The 14,653-nt window shown below is 41.6% G+C and overlaps 1 protein-coding gene across 1 annotated transcript in view; it reads left to right on the forward strand.

Moving 5' to 3' along the window:
* Positions 1 to 9,962, forward strand: part of CFAP161 (cilia and flagella associated protein 161) — a 14,940-nt gene extending 4,978 nt beyond the window's left edge. The window contains exons 5-7 of the mRNA XM_002825749.4: positions 4,536 to 4,694; positions 8,641 to 8,714; positions 9,121 to 9,962. Coding sequence (XP_002825795.2) covers positions 4,536 to 4,694; positions 8,641 to 8,714; positions 9,121 to 9,316 — 429 coding nt within the window. The 3' untranslated portion in view covers positions 9,317 to 9,962. The remainder of the gene's footprint in view (positions 1 to 4,535; positions 4,695 to 8,640; positions 8,715 to 9,120) is intronic.
* Positions 9,963 to 14,653: the final 4,691 nt, after the last annotated feature.

Here is a 14,653-nt window from a genome sequence, read left to right on the forward strand (position 1 = left end):
AAAAATTTTTAAAAAATTGGCCAGGTATGGTGGCCACATACTCATGAGGCTGAGGTGGGAGGAGTGCTTAAGCCAGAAGGTAGAAACTGTAGAGTTTGCACCACTGTACTCCAGCCTGGGTGACAGAAAGAGACCCTGTGTCAAAAAATAAAAATAATAAAAAGAAGAAGAAGAAACAATGCTACCAATTAAACTCTGACACCCCACAGATGGTAAGTTGCAGCCTGATAAATATTGACTTATTGAAAAAAGGGAGTAAATTACCATTTCTTAACCAGAGATTAGCACCGTTAACATTTTGGCTTATTTTTACTTTCCTATGTATTTTTTTTTAAACTTAGATAAATATACAGATAGGTTATTCTTTCTAAAATAGCATTTTTAAAGCTTTTTAAAATGACAAAAGCATTTAAGGAGAGCATAAGATATAATTGTGTGGCGGTATCATAATTTACCTAGCCTTTCTTCTACTTTTGGGCAGTTGGGTTTGATCCAGTATTTCTCTCTTATATGTAAAGTTCCAGTGTGCATTTGTGTATAAATGCTTAAAGCTTCCCCTCTCAAACTTCACATTAGGAATTCTACCTTTAGGATAGATTTTTGGGCAAAGAATTACTGAGTCAAAGAATATAAACACATTTAAAAGTATTGATACATATGAAGAGTTCTTTTTGTAATGGGCTGTAGCAATTTGCACTCTCAGCAACAATAAGAATGATCATCTACTGCTTCATTGATTGTATTAAATATCATAATGTAAAACTTTGCTAATTTGACAAGCAAACAAAAAGAAAATAAAAAATGATATGTAAATGTTGTACTACTTGTAATTTCTCCTGTATTTTAAGTTTGCCTTATCTCTTTCCCTTATTTCTTCTTTTCTCTCTCGCTTCTTTTTTCTTTCTCCCTCCCTCTCCTCTCTCCTGCAAATCATCTGTTTTTTGCCTTTGTATTGATTTGGGTTTATATACCAGTGATTAGTAAATTTTGTCATATGTCTTGCTAATATTTCCATTTGTTGCTTGGCTTTTAAGTTGTAGTTGTTCTAATATTATATTTTTGAGTAAAATGTATCAGTGTTTTTCTTTGTAATTCCTTCCATTGCTTTTAAGTTTTAAAGACTGCTTCAGAGATCTGATAAAAAGAAAAACTTGAATTAGCTTCTAGATGTTTGCAATTTGACTTTTGCTTACATTTATTATTTAATCAACTTGGGACTTATTTTGATAAAGGGTTTTATGTGAATATCTCATTTTGTCCCAGATGACTGGTCAGTTTTATCTATTATCTCTTGAATGATTATTCCTTTCTCTACAGGTGCATGACATTTCCCTTAGCATATATTAAATTACTGTATATACTACCCTGTGCTTCTGAGCTTTCTATTTTGATCCATTAAAACCTAGTTGTCTCTTTTTTTTTTCTTTTTTTTTTTGAGACAGGGTCTCACTCTGTCACTTAGGCTGGAGTGCAGTGTCGCAAACATGGTTCACTGCAGCTTCCACCTCCCAGGCTCAAGCAATTGTCCTGCCTCAGCCTCCTGAGTAGCTGGGACCACAGGTGCACACCATTATACCTGGCTAAGTTTTTAAAATTTATATATTATTTATTTATTCATTTTTGTAGAGACGGAGTTTCGCCATGTTGGCCAGGCTGGTCTTGAACTCCTGAGTTCAAGTGATCCTCCTGCCTCTGCCTCCCAAAGTGCTGGGATTACAGGCATGAGCCACTGCACCCAGCCCAGTTGTCTATTTTTATTCTAGGACTATAGTGTCTTAATTATTAGAGCTTTATGATAGGGCTCATAGCCCTGTGACCTTGACAGCTCATAGGGCTAGTTGCCTCTCATTACACTTCTTTGTCTGAATTTTGTTAGGAATTAATTTCTCAGTTAAATGTAATGGTTATTTTTTTCAAGTCCCTCTGCCCCTGTGGAGAAAAGATTACTTGGTATTATATTTTGATTGGCATTGTAAAATTAAGTAAATTCACATATTTAGTAACTTTTCCATATTTATTCTTCTGAGATGTCTCTCCATTTATTCTCTCAGCAAAATTTTCTATCACCCAGTAAGATTTTGTGGTTTTCTTTACATGGACTTGACAACAATTTTGTTAAGGGTTTTTCCTTGGCATCTTGTATTTTCAGATGCTACTGTAGAGCGTTCCTCTTGATAGAATAAGGATAGAACATTTGATAGAATAAAGGATAATTTCTCCTATAAAAATATGAGAAGGCTATTGATTTTTATATTCACCTTTGATGTAATCACCTACTCTTATTAATTCTATAGTTTTTTCAGTGATTCTTTTATGTTTTCTAGGCAGACAGTCATTTAATCTTCAAATGATGACAATTTTCTCTCTTCTCCAATTCTTATACCTCGAATTTTGGTTTCTTGTCTTTGAATTAGCAAGCCCTTCTGTGGCATTCATAGAAGCGTTGGTGAAATAGTGGCCTACTGGGTTAGTTCCTGATTTTATTACTGTTTTACTTTAGGTGAACAAAGCAGTTTGTGGTTTGAGACAGATATTATTTGCCTTTTTTTTTCTTTTTTTTTTTTTAAGTCAGAGTCTCACTCTGTCGCCTAGGCTGGAGCACAGTGGTGTGATCTCGGCTCACTGCAGCCTCTGCCTCCCGGGTTCAAGCAATTCTCATGCCTCAGCTTCCTGCGTAGCTGGGATTACAGGCGCCTGCCACCACACCTGACTAAGTTTTGTATTTTTAGTAGAGACAGGGTTTCACCATGTTGGCCACACTCTCTCGAACTCCTGACCTCAAGTGATCCTCCTGCCTCAGCCTCCCAAAGTGCTGGGATTACAGGCATAAGCCACTGTGCCTGGTCTTATTTGCCTTTTTAAGTTCCGGTTTTCTTGTTGCTCTGAAAGGCACCATTATCCAGGGCCAATGGCGAATCTACCTTGGGCCCATCTCCCTTCCCCACCCACATCCAGCTGATTACCAGGTCTCTTCCTCTGTTCCTAGGCACTGTTCTCCCTTCCTACTGCACTTTGGCCTGTTTCTCATGCCCAGTGCAGCCCCTTAGCAACCCAGGCCCCATTGTTTTGCCCTTTTAGTCTATCCTGACTTCAGACCATACTAGACAGGGTGCTGCCAGGTTGATCTTTTTTTTTAATTTTAATTTTAATTTTTAAAATTTATTATTATTTGTTTTTCAGGTTGATCTTTTATAAGCACAGGTCTGGTCACCCCCATCCTCACTGGAGTCAGCAGTGGCTCCCCATTGCCCTTTGAATGAAGTTCTGGTTATTTGCTGTGGCATTTGAGGCCCTCTGTGATACATCCTCACCCTGTCTGTGTTCACCCTCTCTGGCTTTCCAGCCTCCTCCTCAGACCCTCTTTTGATCCCCCAGGAAAGCACTATGTTCCTACCTCTGCCTCTCACAGCTCATTGCAAATCTGCTGGACCTCCCTAACCAGAAAGGTGCATGCAGGTGCTTCCCATTTCTGTGCTCAATCACCTCTTCTGCTAGGTGCAGAACCTCATGAGGATAGTAACTCATCTCTGCCTTCCCCACAGTGCCTCACAGCACAGCCTTGCATGGGAAAGGTGCTTATTAGAAACCTGTCAAAATATGCAGAAACTACCTCTACATTCAGGGCGGGGCTGAACCAGTGAAGAACTAGCAAAGGACTAACATTTTGGACTTTTCAGCAGGATGGGGGTTGTTTCTTGGCAAGGTTACAGGCAGCCAGAGAGCCGACATAAATTTCCAGCATGGACATCAATTCCAGAGGGGTGTGGGTCACCTTGAAGGCTCACAAATGAATATCAGCTGTGAGGATATTGATCTGAAGAATAATTCATTTCATGTGATGAGTTTAATGCAACATCATTTATATTAAATAAAATATTAGTCCATGGCTGGGCATGGTCGTTCACACCTATAAACCCAGCACTTTGGGAGGCCGAGGTGGGAGGATTGCTTGAGACCAGGAGTTCAAGACCAGCTTGGGAAACAGTGGGATCCTATCTCTACAAAAAATAAAAAAAAAAAAAATCAGCTGGGCATGACCGTGTGCACCTGCAGTCCCAGCTACTCAGGAGGCTGAAGTGGGAGGAGCACTTGAGCCGAGGAGTTGGAGGCTGCAGTGAACCATGATTGCCACTGTGCTCCAGCCTGGGCAACAGAATGAGACCCTGTCTCAAAACAAAACAAAACAAAACAAAACAAAACAAAACAAAACCCCATTGGTCCAGTTCCTATATCCTGAAGGGGAACAGGGGACAGGGAGTAGGAAGGAGAGAGGAAGATTGAGTTTGGTATTCAGAGGAAGGAAAAGTAGTTGGAGATGTGAGTGTGTGTAGGTGTGTGTGTGTGTGTCTTGGTCTCAGCATGCCAGATGGCATATCTAAGGTAGAGGAAAATTATGCTTTCTCATACAATCAGTAAGAACAGAGTTTTTGAGAACTGCTTTGAATGTGGTTGCCATCCAGCCAGTCAATTGCTTCTTTATTCTCCAGCTTTTCACAGAGCTCTGACTTAGTGCATCTGCTTACTGTCATTTTCAGTTGTATTTATCAAGTGACCACAAGACCCTCCTGAAATCTTCTAAGAGGTCTTGGCTCCAGGAAGTGTACCTAACAGATGAGGTCTCCCATATGAACTGCTGGCAGGCTGCCTTCCCTGACCCCCAGTTACGCCTGGAATATGAAGGCTTCCCTGTCCCGGTGAGTGCAGCATCGGGAAGACATGGGTGCCTATGCTATGAAATGGATGCAATTTATTTCTGTCTATAAAACACAGACTTATAGCTCAAATGCCTTATGACTTTATCACTCTTTTCTGTCTTTTTTTTTCCATTTATAACACACAGACTTATAGCTCAAATGCCTTATGACTTTCTCTCTCTTTTCCATTTATAACACAAGTTTGGGAGGTACCAATTTACCCCATGGCAGCATCCTGCATTAGAGTTTCTCAACTCTTGCTAAACATTAGAATCGCCTCAGGAACTTTCTAAAAAGCTCAGGCCCTGCCCCTGTCATCGGGTTAAGAACCAATGATGTGCGATCTTAAGAGTTGTGACACTGCTTCCTTTGCACTGTTTTTGCTAAGGCCTCCTCTAAGTACTAATTTTTAAGGAGTTTGAGCCCAGGTGTGGTGGCTCACGCCTGCAATCCCAAAACTTTGGGAGGCTAAGGCGGGCGGATCTCTTGAGGCCAGGAGTTCAAGACCAGCCTGGGCAACATGGCGAAACCCCTGTCTCTACAAAAAATACAAAAATTAGCCGGGTGTGGTGGCACACACCTGTAATCCAAGCTACTCAGGTGGCTGAGGCATGAGAGTCTTTTGTACCCAGGAGGCAGAGGTTGCAGTGAGCCAAGATTGTACCATTGCACTCCAGCCTGGGTGACAGAGTGAGACTCTGTCTCAAAATAAATAAGTAAATGAATAAATGAATAAATAAATAAATATTAGGCAGGTGTGGTGGTGAGCACCTGTAGTCCCAGCTACTTGAGAGGCTGAGGTGGGAGGATCACCTGAGCCTGGGAGGTCGAGGCTGCTGTGAGCTGTGATGGTGCCATTGGACTCCAGCCTGATCAACAGTGAGACCCTGTCTCAAAAAAAAAAAAAAAAAGAAAAAGAAAAAGAGCTTAGGGAGTCTTGGAGAAGCCAAGGAGACAGCAGCGTAGTCACATAGTCAATGCAGTGGTCCTGCAGGACGGCATCATTCTCATTATCACTGTGCGACATTTTCTCTGGATGCTGGGACCCATGGGACTGGAGCCTGAGGCGTGGTCCTGATGGGAAGGTGGGAGGTCTTGTGTGCACGGAGTAGGCCTCCCTATTTCAAGGGCCAGAGGCTTTCCTGCTCACGAGGCATCCAGCAGACAGAATGAAGATGTGTTGATGGCCACTGCGTTGAGTATGGAATTAGTAGCAAGCATGGCCAGGATTCGCTTGCTACTGACCAGGAAGTGGCCCCAGTTGCAGGCCACTGAGTCCACCCGATGCAGCATGCCTGTCCCTCACCTCTGCCAGGTGGATCCTGACTTCACAAGGTTCTTTCTCCAAGCATGGAGGACATATATATTATCTACAATGAAACAGGCTTTACAAATTGTTCTCTTTAGATGTCCTTTGCTAAGCTTTGCTCTTCTGAGAATTGCCTTCTAGTTCCACAATTTAAACTGCCAGTGCCTCAGTTTCCCTATCTAAATTCCAGGTGTTAATAGTACCTACTTCATGAGGTTTTGTGAAGACTAAATGGTTAGTACATTTAGAGTGCTAATTCAAAAGGTGCCTGGTTCCTAGAAGCCACCCACAAGTGTTTCTTCTTGTCATGACTGTTGTTATATTGTTACTGTTGCTGGCTTTTTTTAGAGGTTAAGGGAGCAGTCAGTGTTCCAGGCACCAGGAGTTCTTTTCTCCATTACTAATTCACCTTATGGCTTCAGGAAAGTCTCCCCAGGCCTCATTGAGACGTGGTTACACCTCTGCAAATGGGAAACCCCAAACCTGTCTGAGCTACCTTGCACATGTCAATAACCTCTGGCTAGAGAGACCGCCAGGAACAACTGTGGCTTAACAGGTTGGGTAGATTACTTCTTGCAGTGAGGGAGAACACACACAATGGGGAAGCATGAAAGAGGGTGTTAGGATGCTTATAGAATTTGGGCTTTGGTTGGGTGGTGTTGGAGAGAATCCCAAGAAGTGAGGCTTTGCTCTGAACTGGATGCTGTCAGGAAGTGGGGGATAATTCTATGATTGGTTATCTCAATAAATCTTATCTCTAGGGAGGGCCAGACTAGAGTGAGGACAAAGCTGTCATTAGTAAAGAAGCAGCAGTCAGTCGCTCATATTAGCTGGGAGAGGCCGGTGTTTGGTATTTAGTGGCTTAGCCAATGTTTGTGTTTTGTGTGTGTTCAGATATGATTATAGAGTGCTCTTGTTTTTGTTTTGACCCCTCATGATCACAGAGTGGCCTTGTCTGATGTGGACATTCTGTGAAGTTGATTCTGTTCCCAGGAGAACACTAAGGCCTACTTGTCAGTGCCAGGCCAACCCCTGGATGGCAGGGCTGGTTTTTCTTTCTTACACAGCTTTTAACTTACATGAGTCAGGATTTTGAAATAATATATATTTTTCCTGATTATAAACATATGTTCACTTATGAAAAGTCAGGAAAGCACAAAAATAATACGAAAATTACCAGTAGTTCCATTTCCAGAGAAAGCCATTGCTTATCATTTCTTTTTACAAGATAGGACATCATGAAGATACTTCTTTTTTTCCAGTAAATAACACCATTGATCATATCTTGTGTGGCAAAGATCTTCTCCAATATAACTTTGAGTGATGATTTCATCATACAGATATCTACAAAAATGTATTTCATCCATCCATTATGGTTTGGCATCTAAATTTTTCTGTGTCTGTGTGTGTATAAATACATGTATAGTCATGTGTCACTCAATGATGGGGATAAGTTCTGAGAAGTGCATCATTAGGCAATCGTGGTCACCCTGACAATGATTTTGTCGTTGTGTGGACATTGTGAAAGGAAAATGAATCTTGGGACCTAAACTCACTATGTCAAAGGGAAAGTCAAGCTGGGAGTGGGGTCATGCAAACCTGCCTCCCATTTTGCTCTTAAATAGGATAGCTACAAATATATATATATATATTTTTTAAAGCTACATACATCCCTCACAATTTGCCCACAAGGAAATTCCTCATGGGCCCCAAGATCTTTACCTTAAAACAGTTATGTGGAATGTTACCCTGACAATGTAAAGTGATAGCTTATCTTCACGGTATGGGACAAAGGACAGAACTAAAAAGTCATCCTTCCGCTCACCTGAGACAAAGGCATATATGAATGCTCCCTCTGCTCCATGTTTATTTCATCTTATGTAAAAATGCAGATTCACCGAGCACAAGACGAATGCATAAGTAACTCTTACGCCCTCTCACATGTAAAATGTGTGTTTGTTGAACACTGACCGAAAACTCAAAAGAATGCAACTGCTTGCCTCTTTTATTTACCCTCCTTTTTTTGTTGTTGTTTTTTCTTTCTTCCTCTTCCCCCCAGTACCCGCTCTTTTCACTTTAAATATTGAGGTCCCCAGACCCTCTTCGGGAAAAAGCACGGACCACCGATTTTTCCTGTTGGTCTGTGTTCTTTTTGGTGGGCGCATCCTTGACCTTGGCAAATAAACCTCTTAAAATAATTGAGACTCGCCTCAATCATTTTCTTTGATTTAAACATCATAAATGTACTTACACATCATAAATGTACTTACACAAACCTAGATGGCATAGCCTACTACACACCAAGGCTACATGGGATAGCCTCGTGTTCCTAGGTGTAGAAACCTGTACAGCATGTTACTATACTGAATACTGTAGGTAACTGTAACACAATGGTAAGTATTTGTGCATCTAAACACAGAAAAGGTACAGTAAAAATAGGGTCTTATGGACGCATAGGTGGTCCTTTGCTAAATGAAATGTTGTGAAGTGGCACATGACTGTGAATATATATAATTTTTTTCTATGAAATTGAAATAAATGTATATTCCAAATTTTTGCCTTAGGGAAGCTTTTCCCTAAAGCAAAAAAAAAAAAAAAATTTAGAATGCTAATAACACATTTTCTTTATCTGTTAAGGCAAATGCTAAAATTCTCATCAATCACTGTCACACAAATCGGGGACTGGCAGCCCACCGGCATCTTTTCGTAAGGTATTGTATTTCAGGGTACAACAAAATGCTGTGACTGGGGCTGGGGGCCATGAATATAAGCAAAGAAGCTCAATTGACAGTGTATGGCTGCACATACAAAAAATGTCCTTTGCTGATGAAATACCGCCACATAGAACTTCGATGGTGTGAAAAATCCTCTTAGAGCCCCTTCTTTTATACAAATCCTTCCCCTACAAGAGGATTTTAGTTCTAATGGGATCCTACCGGCCTAATCTTTGCCCAAATAGGGTGCAACCTCCCTGCAAACATGTCCCATTTTAGAGATTCCCTAGGGCTTTATCTAGCAATCCGCTTCTTAAGGTGCTTTTGAGATTAAATTGTTAATAACAGCTTATTGAGAGTTGTTATTCAATTTCAAACCACAATTGATTCTCTCTTGCTCCAGCACCTATTTTGGAAAGGAGGCCGAGGTTGTAGCTCACACATACCTGGATTCACACAGAGTTGAAAAACCAAGGAACCATTGGATGTTGGTTACTGGGAATCCCAGGGATGCCTCGTCCTCCATGTTGGATCTGCCCAAACCACCCGCAGAGGACACTCGAGCCATGGAGCAGGCCATGGGCCTTGACACGCAGTAACACGCCAGACACGTGCATGTTTTCCCTGGTCCCACTCTCACCAAATGTAGCTTTAAAAGAAATTAACAACCTTGGTCATGCCTCAAGCTATTTTTGAATCAGATGTGGAACTCTCTGGGCGCTATATTAAACTAAAGATTACATTAAGATTATTGAATTTGTGGTGGGAGTCTAGGGCTGAAGAAAAACAGCTCTGGAGAATAAATAGTATTTGAAAGTGACAAACAATAGCCCTTTGTTGATAAACAAATTCTGAAGAACTCAGCTTCCTCTACTTATATCCTTCATTGTCTACAAGGACAATGCGTTACTTTTTAAAGTTATGTCTATGTAATAAAGCTGTTGGAACTATACTGAATTTTTGGTACCACAGTTTCCCTCTTGAATGTACTAAAACACAAAAAACTGACAGCTCTGAGCTGTGGCCTTACCTTGGAATTAAACATTTCCACCTTTGTAAAACATCCTATTTTTGTTTCTACCTTTGGCTTTCGAGGTCAGGACCTCTACCTGATCAGTAACCTATTATTTTGTAATGATTTTTAAGCTGCAGAATCTCTACCTTGTCTTTGAAACTGGCACATTAGTTGTGGCACCCATGTGATTAGATAGTTCCTGACAAAATAAATGTATGTCTTTCCATTTATTTGTTCATCTGTTCATTCCTCATTGAGTGCCTGTGATGTGTAGGGTATTATAAAGGGACGTAGGGTTTCCAGGTCTTGTAGATACAGGTAAACTATTAGGCTGGTTCACAAATATGTATACTGAGAGGTAGAACGTGGGCTGTAAATGTGTTTTAAATAGATGGCAGTTTCAGTCAATGCAGACTGACCCTCTTCAAGAAGGCAAGCATTTTCCATCAAGTACTGCAGGATTTAGGGCAGTGGTTCCAGCCTTGGCTATGCATTGCATTCACTCTGGGAACTGTAACAATTACTGATTCCTGGTCTGAGACCAGAAATTCTGATTGAATGGTCTGGGGTATAGCCTGGACATTGGGATTTGTCAGTGTCCTTTAGATGGTTCCCACGTGCAGCCACGGCAGAGACCCACAGTGTTAGGAGGTGGAGGAGGAAGCAGTGGTTCCTTAGGGTGGTCAGAGGAGGCATTTCTCGCAAGTCTCTCTGGCTACACATTAGAATCTCCTGAAGAATACTGAAAAAGCCCGCGGCCCAGGCTGCACTCTGGACCATTCAATCAGAATTTCTAGGGTGGGACATTAAAAAAAACACAGATGCTTGGGCCCACCCCAGAGCTTCTTATTTTATTTGGAGTGGAACCCAGGTATTAGTATTTTTAAAAACTCACTATTTTATTTAAATTTAATTAAAAATTTTAAAACCATTTTTAATGTTTAATTTTTGTGGTTACGTAGTAGGTGTATATATTATGCGGTACGTGAGATTTTTTTTTTGATTTTTTTTTTTTTTTTTTTGAGACGGAGTTTTGCTCTTGTTGCCCAGGGTGGAGTGCAATGGCACAATCTACGCTCAACACAACCTCCGCCTCCTGGGTTCAAGCGATTCTTCTGCCTCAGCCTCCCGAGTAGCTGAGATTACAGGCATGCACCACCACGCCTGGCTAATTTTGTATTTTTAGTAGAGACGGGATTTCTCCATGTTGGTCAGGCTGGTCTCGAACTCCTGACCTCAGGTAATCCGCCTGCCTCCCAAAGTGCTAGGATTACAGGCGTGAGCCACCGCACCTGGCCATGAGATGTTTTGATACAGGCATGCAATGTGAAATAATCACATTATGGAGAATGGGGTATCTGTTCCCTCAAGCATTTATCCTGTGTGTTACAAACAATCCAATTGTACTCATTTAGTTATTTTTAAATGTACAATTAAGTTATCATTGACTCTAGTCACCTGTTGTGCTGTCAAAGAGTAGGTCTTATTCATTCTTTGTAACTATTTTTTTTTTGTGCCCATTAACCAACCCCACCTCCCTGTCAGGTCCCTAGTACCCTTTCCAGACTGTGGTAACCATCCTTCTACTCTCTATGTCCATGAGTTCAATTGTTTTGATTTTTAGATCCCACAAATAAGTGAGAACATGTGATGCAAAAGCTTGCTAATTTATTTTAATGTGCAGTCTGGGTTGAGAACCTCTGGCTTAGCTGAGAGTTAGGTCTGCCTGTGTGTCTCCAAGGGGTGAGACCAGATGGGTTTGGGCTCCAGCTGGGGAAAGACATTCTTTAACGGTGTGAGCCACCTGAAAGCATCTAAACCAATTTCAGTGCATTCTTGCTCCTACCATAAGATATCCATGGAAAGCTTCAGACAACATCAGGGCTCTTGATCCTTTCCTAAGTGATCCTCCAATGGCTTCTTGACTGAACACTGAGAGGCTTCCATCAGATGGAAAGTCTTGACTATGAGTTTTCCAGGTTCTTGGCACGTTGAACAAAGAATTGAACAAAGTGCACAAACAGAGCAACACAAAACGCACAAAGTGACAAAAGAATGAAGCAACGCCATAAGCAATGCAAGCACAGATTTATTTAAGTGAAAGTACACTCTATAAAGCACAAGCAGGCTTGGGCAAGAGGCTCAAGAGCCCCAAATACAATGTTTGTTAGGGTTTAAACTAAGCTAGAAGAATTTTGGTAACACCGCTAGGTGCCCTTTGGAGGGTTACACCTTATGAATAATTGGCCCACGACCAATCAGAGGCTGAAGTGGAGACTTGGCCCATGACCAATCAGAGGTGGAAGTGGAGACTGCCTGCAGCCAATTAGAGGCTGAAGTAGGAACTTCTTGTCTTGTTATCACAGGAGTGAGGATATGGCCTCTATGCTGCCTAATCTTGCCTAGAACCAAGGAATGGTGCCATATCAAGGGCTCAGTGTTGGTCACTGCTGCTGGTAAATTGGGCACTTGACCTGTAGCCAGGTCAGCCTTGGTGAGTGGAAGTCCATGTTGCTGAGCCCATGCCTTAACCCTTGGTTACCCTAATTCCCTATTCTGTCTCAGTTTTAGTGTAACCAGGAATTAGTGCCACCAACCAAGTTTGCACTCAGGTAATCAGTGACTGACTACAGTGACTGCTGGGGGCGTGACTGCCGCCTGGCTGATGGTGATTGTGAAGCACTTCATTTTAATGTACACAGACTGAGTTCAGAGACGTTAAAAGATGGAAAAGTCTGTACTTCTCAGAATAGATGAAAGACAATAAATACTAGAAAGTGAGCACTTATATGCATCACCTCGTGTTATTTACAAATCAGTATTTCTACCTTGGGTCTGTTGTGTACCTCAAAATTATAAAGGGCTTTTATACTCATTTTCTTATTTGATTTTCACTACTCTCTGGGGTTAGACCAGGTCTTGTTCTTTGCTGTTTATCTCTATTTCCTGGGAAATATCTGTTAAGTGAATGAATGAATCAGTCAACAGATGAATGGATCCGTAACTTTTACAGAGGAGCCAGGCTTAGAGATTTGTTCAGGGACACAGCTCCTAAACAGCAGAGCTGAGGCAGGACCAAGTCAGATTCTTCTATCCCTTCTTCTGGACAAGGGCCTTCTAATCTAATTTTTTTTTTCTAATTCTTCGTTGTGGTTGCTTTCCTGTGCATTATAAGATGTTTGGCAGCATCCCTGGCCTCTGCTCACTAGATGAAATAGCACCCTTCCACTCATGACAACAAAAAGCATCACTAAACATTGCTAAATGTCCCTAGGAGGGGTCTGCTATTTGAGGACCAATGGTCTAGACCTACTTCTAGCTGTTTTTTATTTGCCATTTATAAAGGATGCTGTAAAATGGGTATTTATCTCTCTCTCTCTTTCCTTCCTTTTCTTTCTTTCCTTTTTTTGTGTCCTATAGAGACTAGAATACGTGGTCCCTAACATGACTTCCAGATATATTAATAATCTGCTTTTAGCATCTGTGCTGGACTTTGATGGAAACTTAGGATATTGGCAGGTGGAGACTGGCTCTCCAGGACGCAGCAGCTGTGTGGACCTGTGTACAGTGACTTTGGCACACAGCACCTCTGCAGCGACATCCAGTGTAGGGCACAGAGATGCTCATTGAGATGTGAAAAGAAGAGTTTAGAACTCTTCATATATCATTATTTTATCTTTTAAAGTGCATTAATGTGTGTGTGCTTTATACTATCCAAGATAGTTTTTATTTTTTACCTTTAATAAAAGTTTATCTTTTTATTTTTACACTTCAACTTGACAAAATACTAGTTTTTTTTTTTTTGAGACAAAATGTTAGTTTTTAAATGTACATGACATTTTAGCTTAATGGACATGAGTAAAATTTCTTAATAGAATTACATATAAATGTATGTGTGTAGCAAATACCCAAAAGGATTGCTTATTGGGAAGGGTGCACAATCACAAATTGTGGAGAGCATCCTGTGTGCTGTGTGCAGTCATTCATTATACAGAAAATGCCACTGAGTCACTGTTGCTGCGACGATGCCTGCACAGCTTTGTCCTGAGTCATGGACAATGGGCTCCTCCCAGCTCTAAGGTTCACTTTCTTTCAATTGAACAAATGTCTATGAATTATTTGACAGTGAGGAACAAGGTAAGGACCCTGCAAATGCAAGAGAGAGGGAAGAGGAGACCGTCTGTGTGATTATGCATAGGGCATGCTGAAATCCCAGTGGAAGGACCACATTACTTATACCCGGAGGCCAGGGAAGCCTGCCTTCAGATGACACTTGAGCTGGAAAGGACACACATGGGAAGAGCATTCCAGGCAAAGGAGACTGCGTTTGCAAAGGGCCAACACCTCTCCTGGGGAGAAGTGGGGGCTGGCAAGCGACATTCAAAATGGACTATATGCTGGTACACTCAGCATGGCTATACTGGCTGTTAAAATACGAAAATGCCTCCATCCTGGTTGGAAAATAGCTACTGACTCAAGCCCCTAAAGTGCCCTCTGTAACCCTGGCACCTCCCTGGGAACCCTTGGACTTCCCTACAACCAGCAACTAAAGGGTTAATGTTCAGCCCAATGGTGGGGCCTGCAAGACCCTACCCCAGCATGGTGACTGGAGTTTGTTTTATTTGGCTCATGTCCAGTGATACTCAAGAAAAACTATAGAGGTGGTTAACTATTTTGAATATCACTCTTGGCTTCATGTATCAATTATCGAACTTGAATTTGATCTTGAGGGTGATGGTCAGCCTGTGAAAGGCTTTGAGGAGGAAAGTGTCACGATTTTACTTTAAAAAGATGATTATGGAGGCACGGGAGGATGAGCTGATGCGGCTTTGAACTAAGGCAGTGTCAGGAAGCACTGGGAAAAGGGTATGGGTTAGAGAGAGGCCAGAAAGAGAGAGACAGGACTCTATAGCTTGGTGGG

The sequence above is a fragment of the Pongo abelii genome, chromosome 16, assembly GCF_028885655.2.
Source record: "Pongo abelii isolate AG06213 chromosome 16, NHGRI_mPonAbe1-v2.0_pri, whole genome shotgun sequence".
NCBI lineage: Eukaryota > Metazoa > Chordata > Mammalia > Primates > Hominidae > Pongo > Pongo abelii.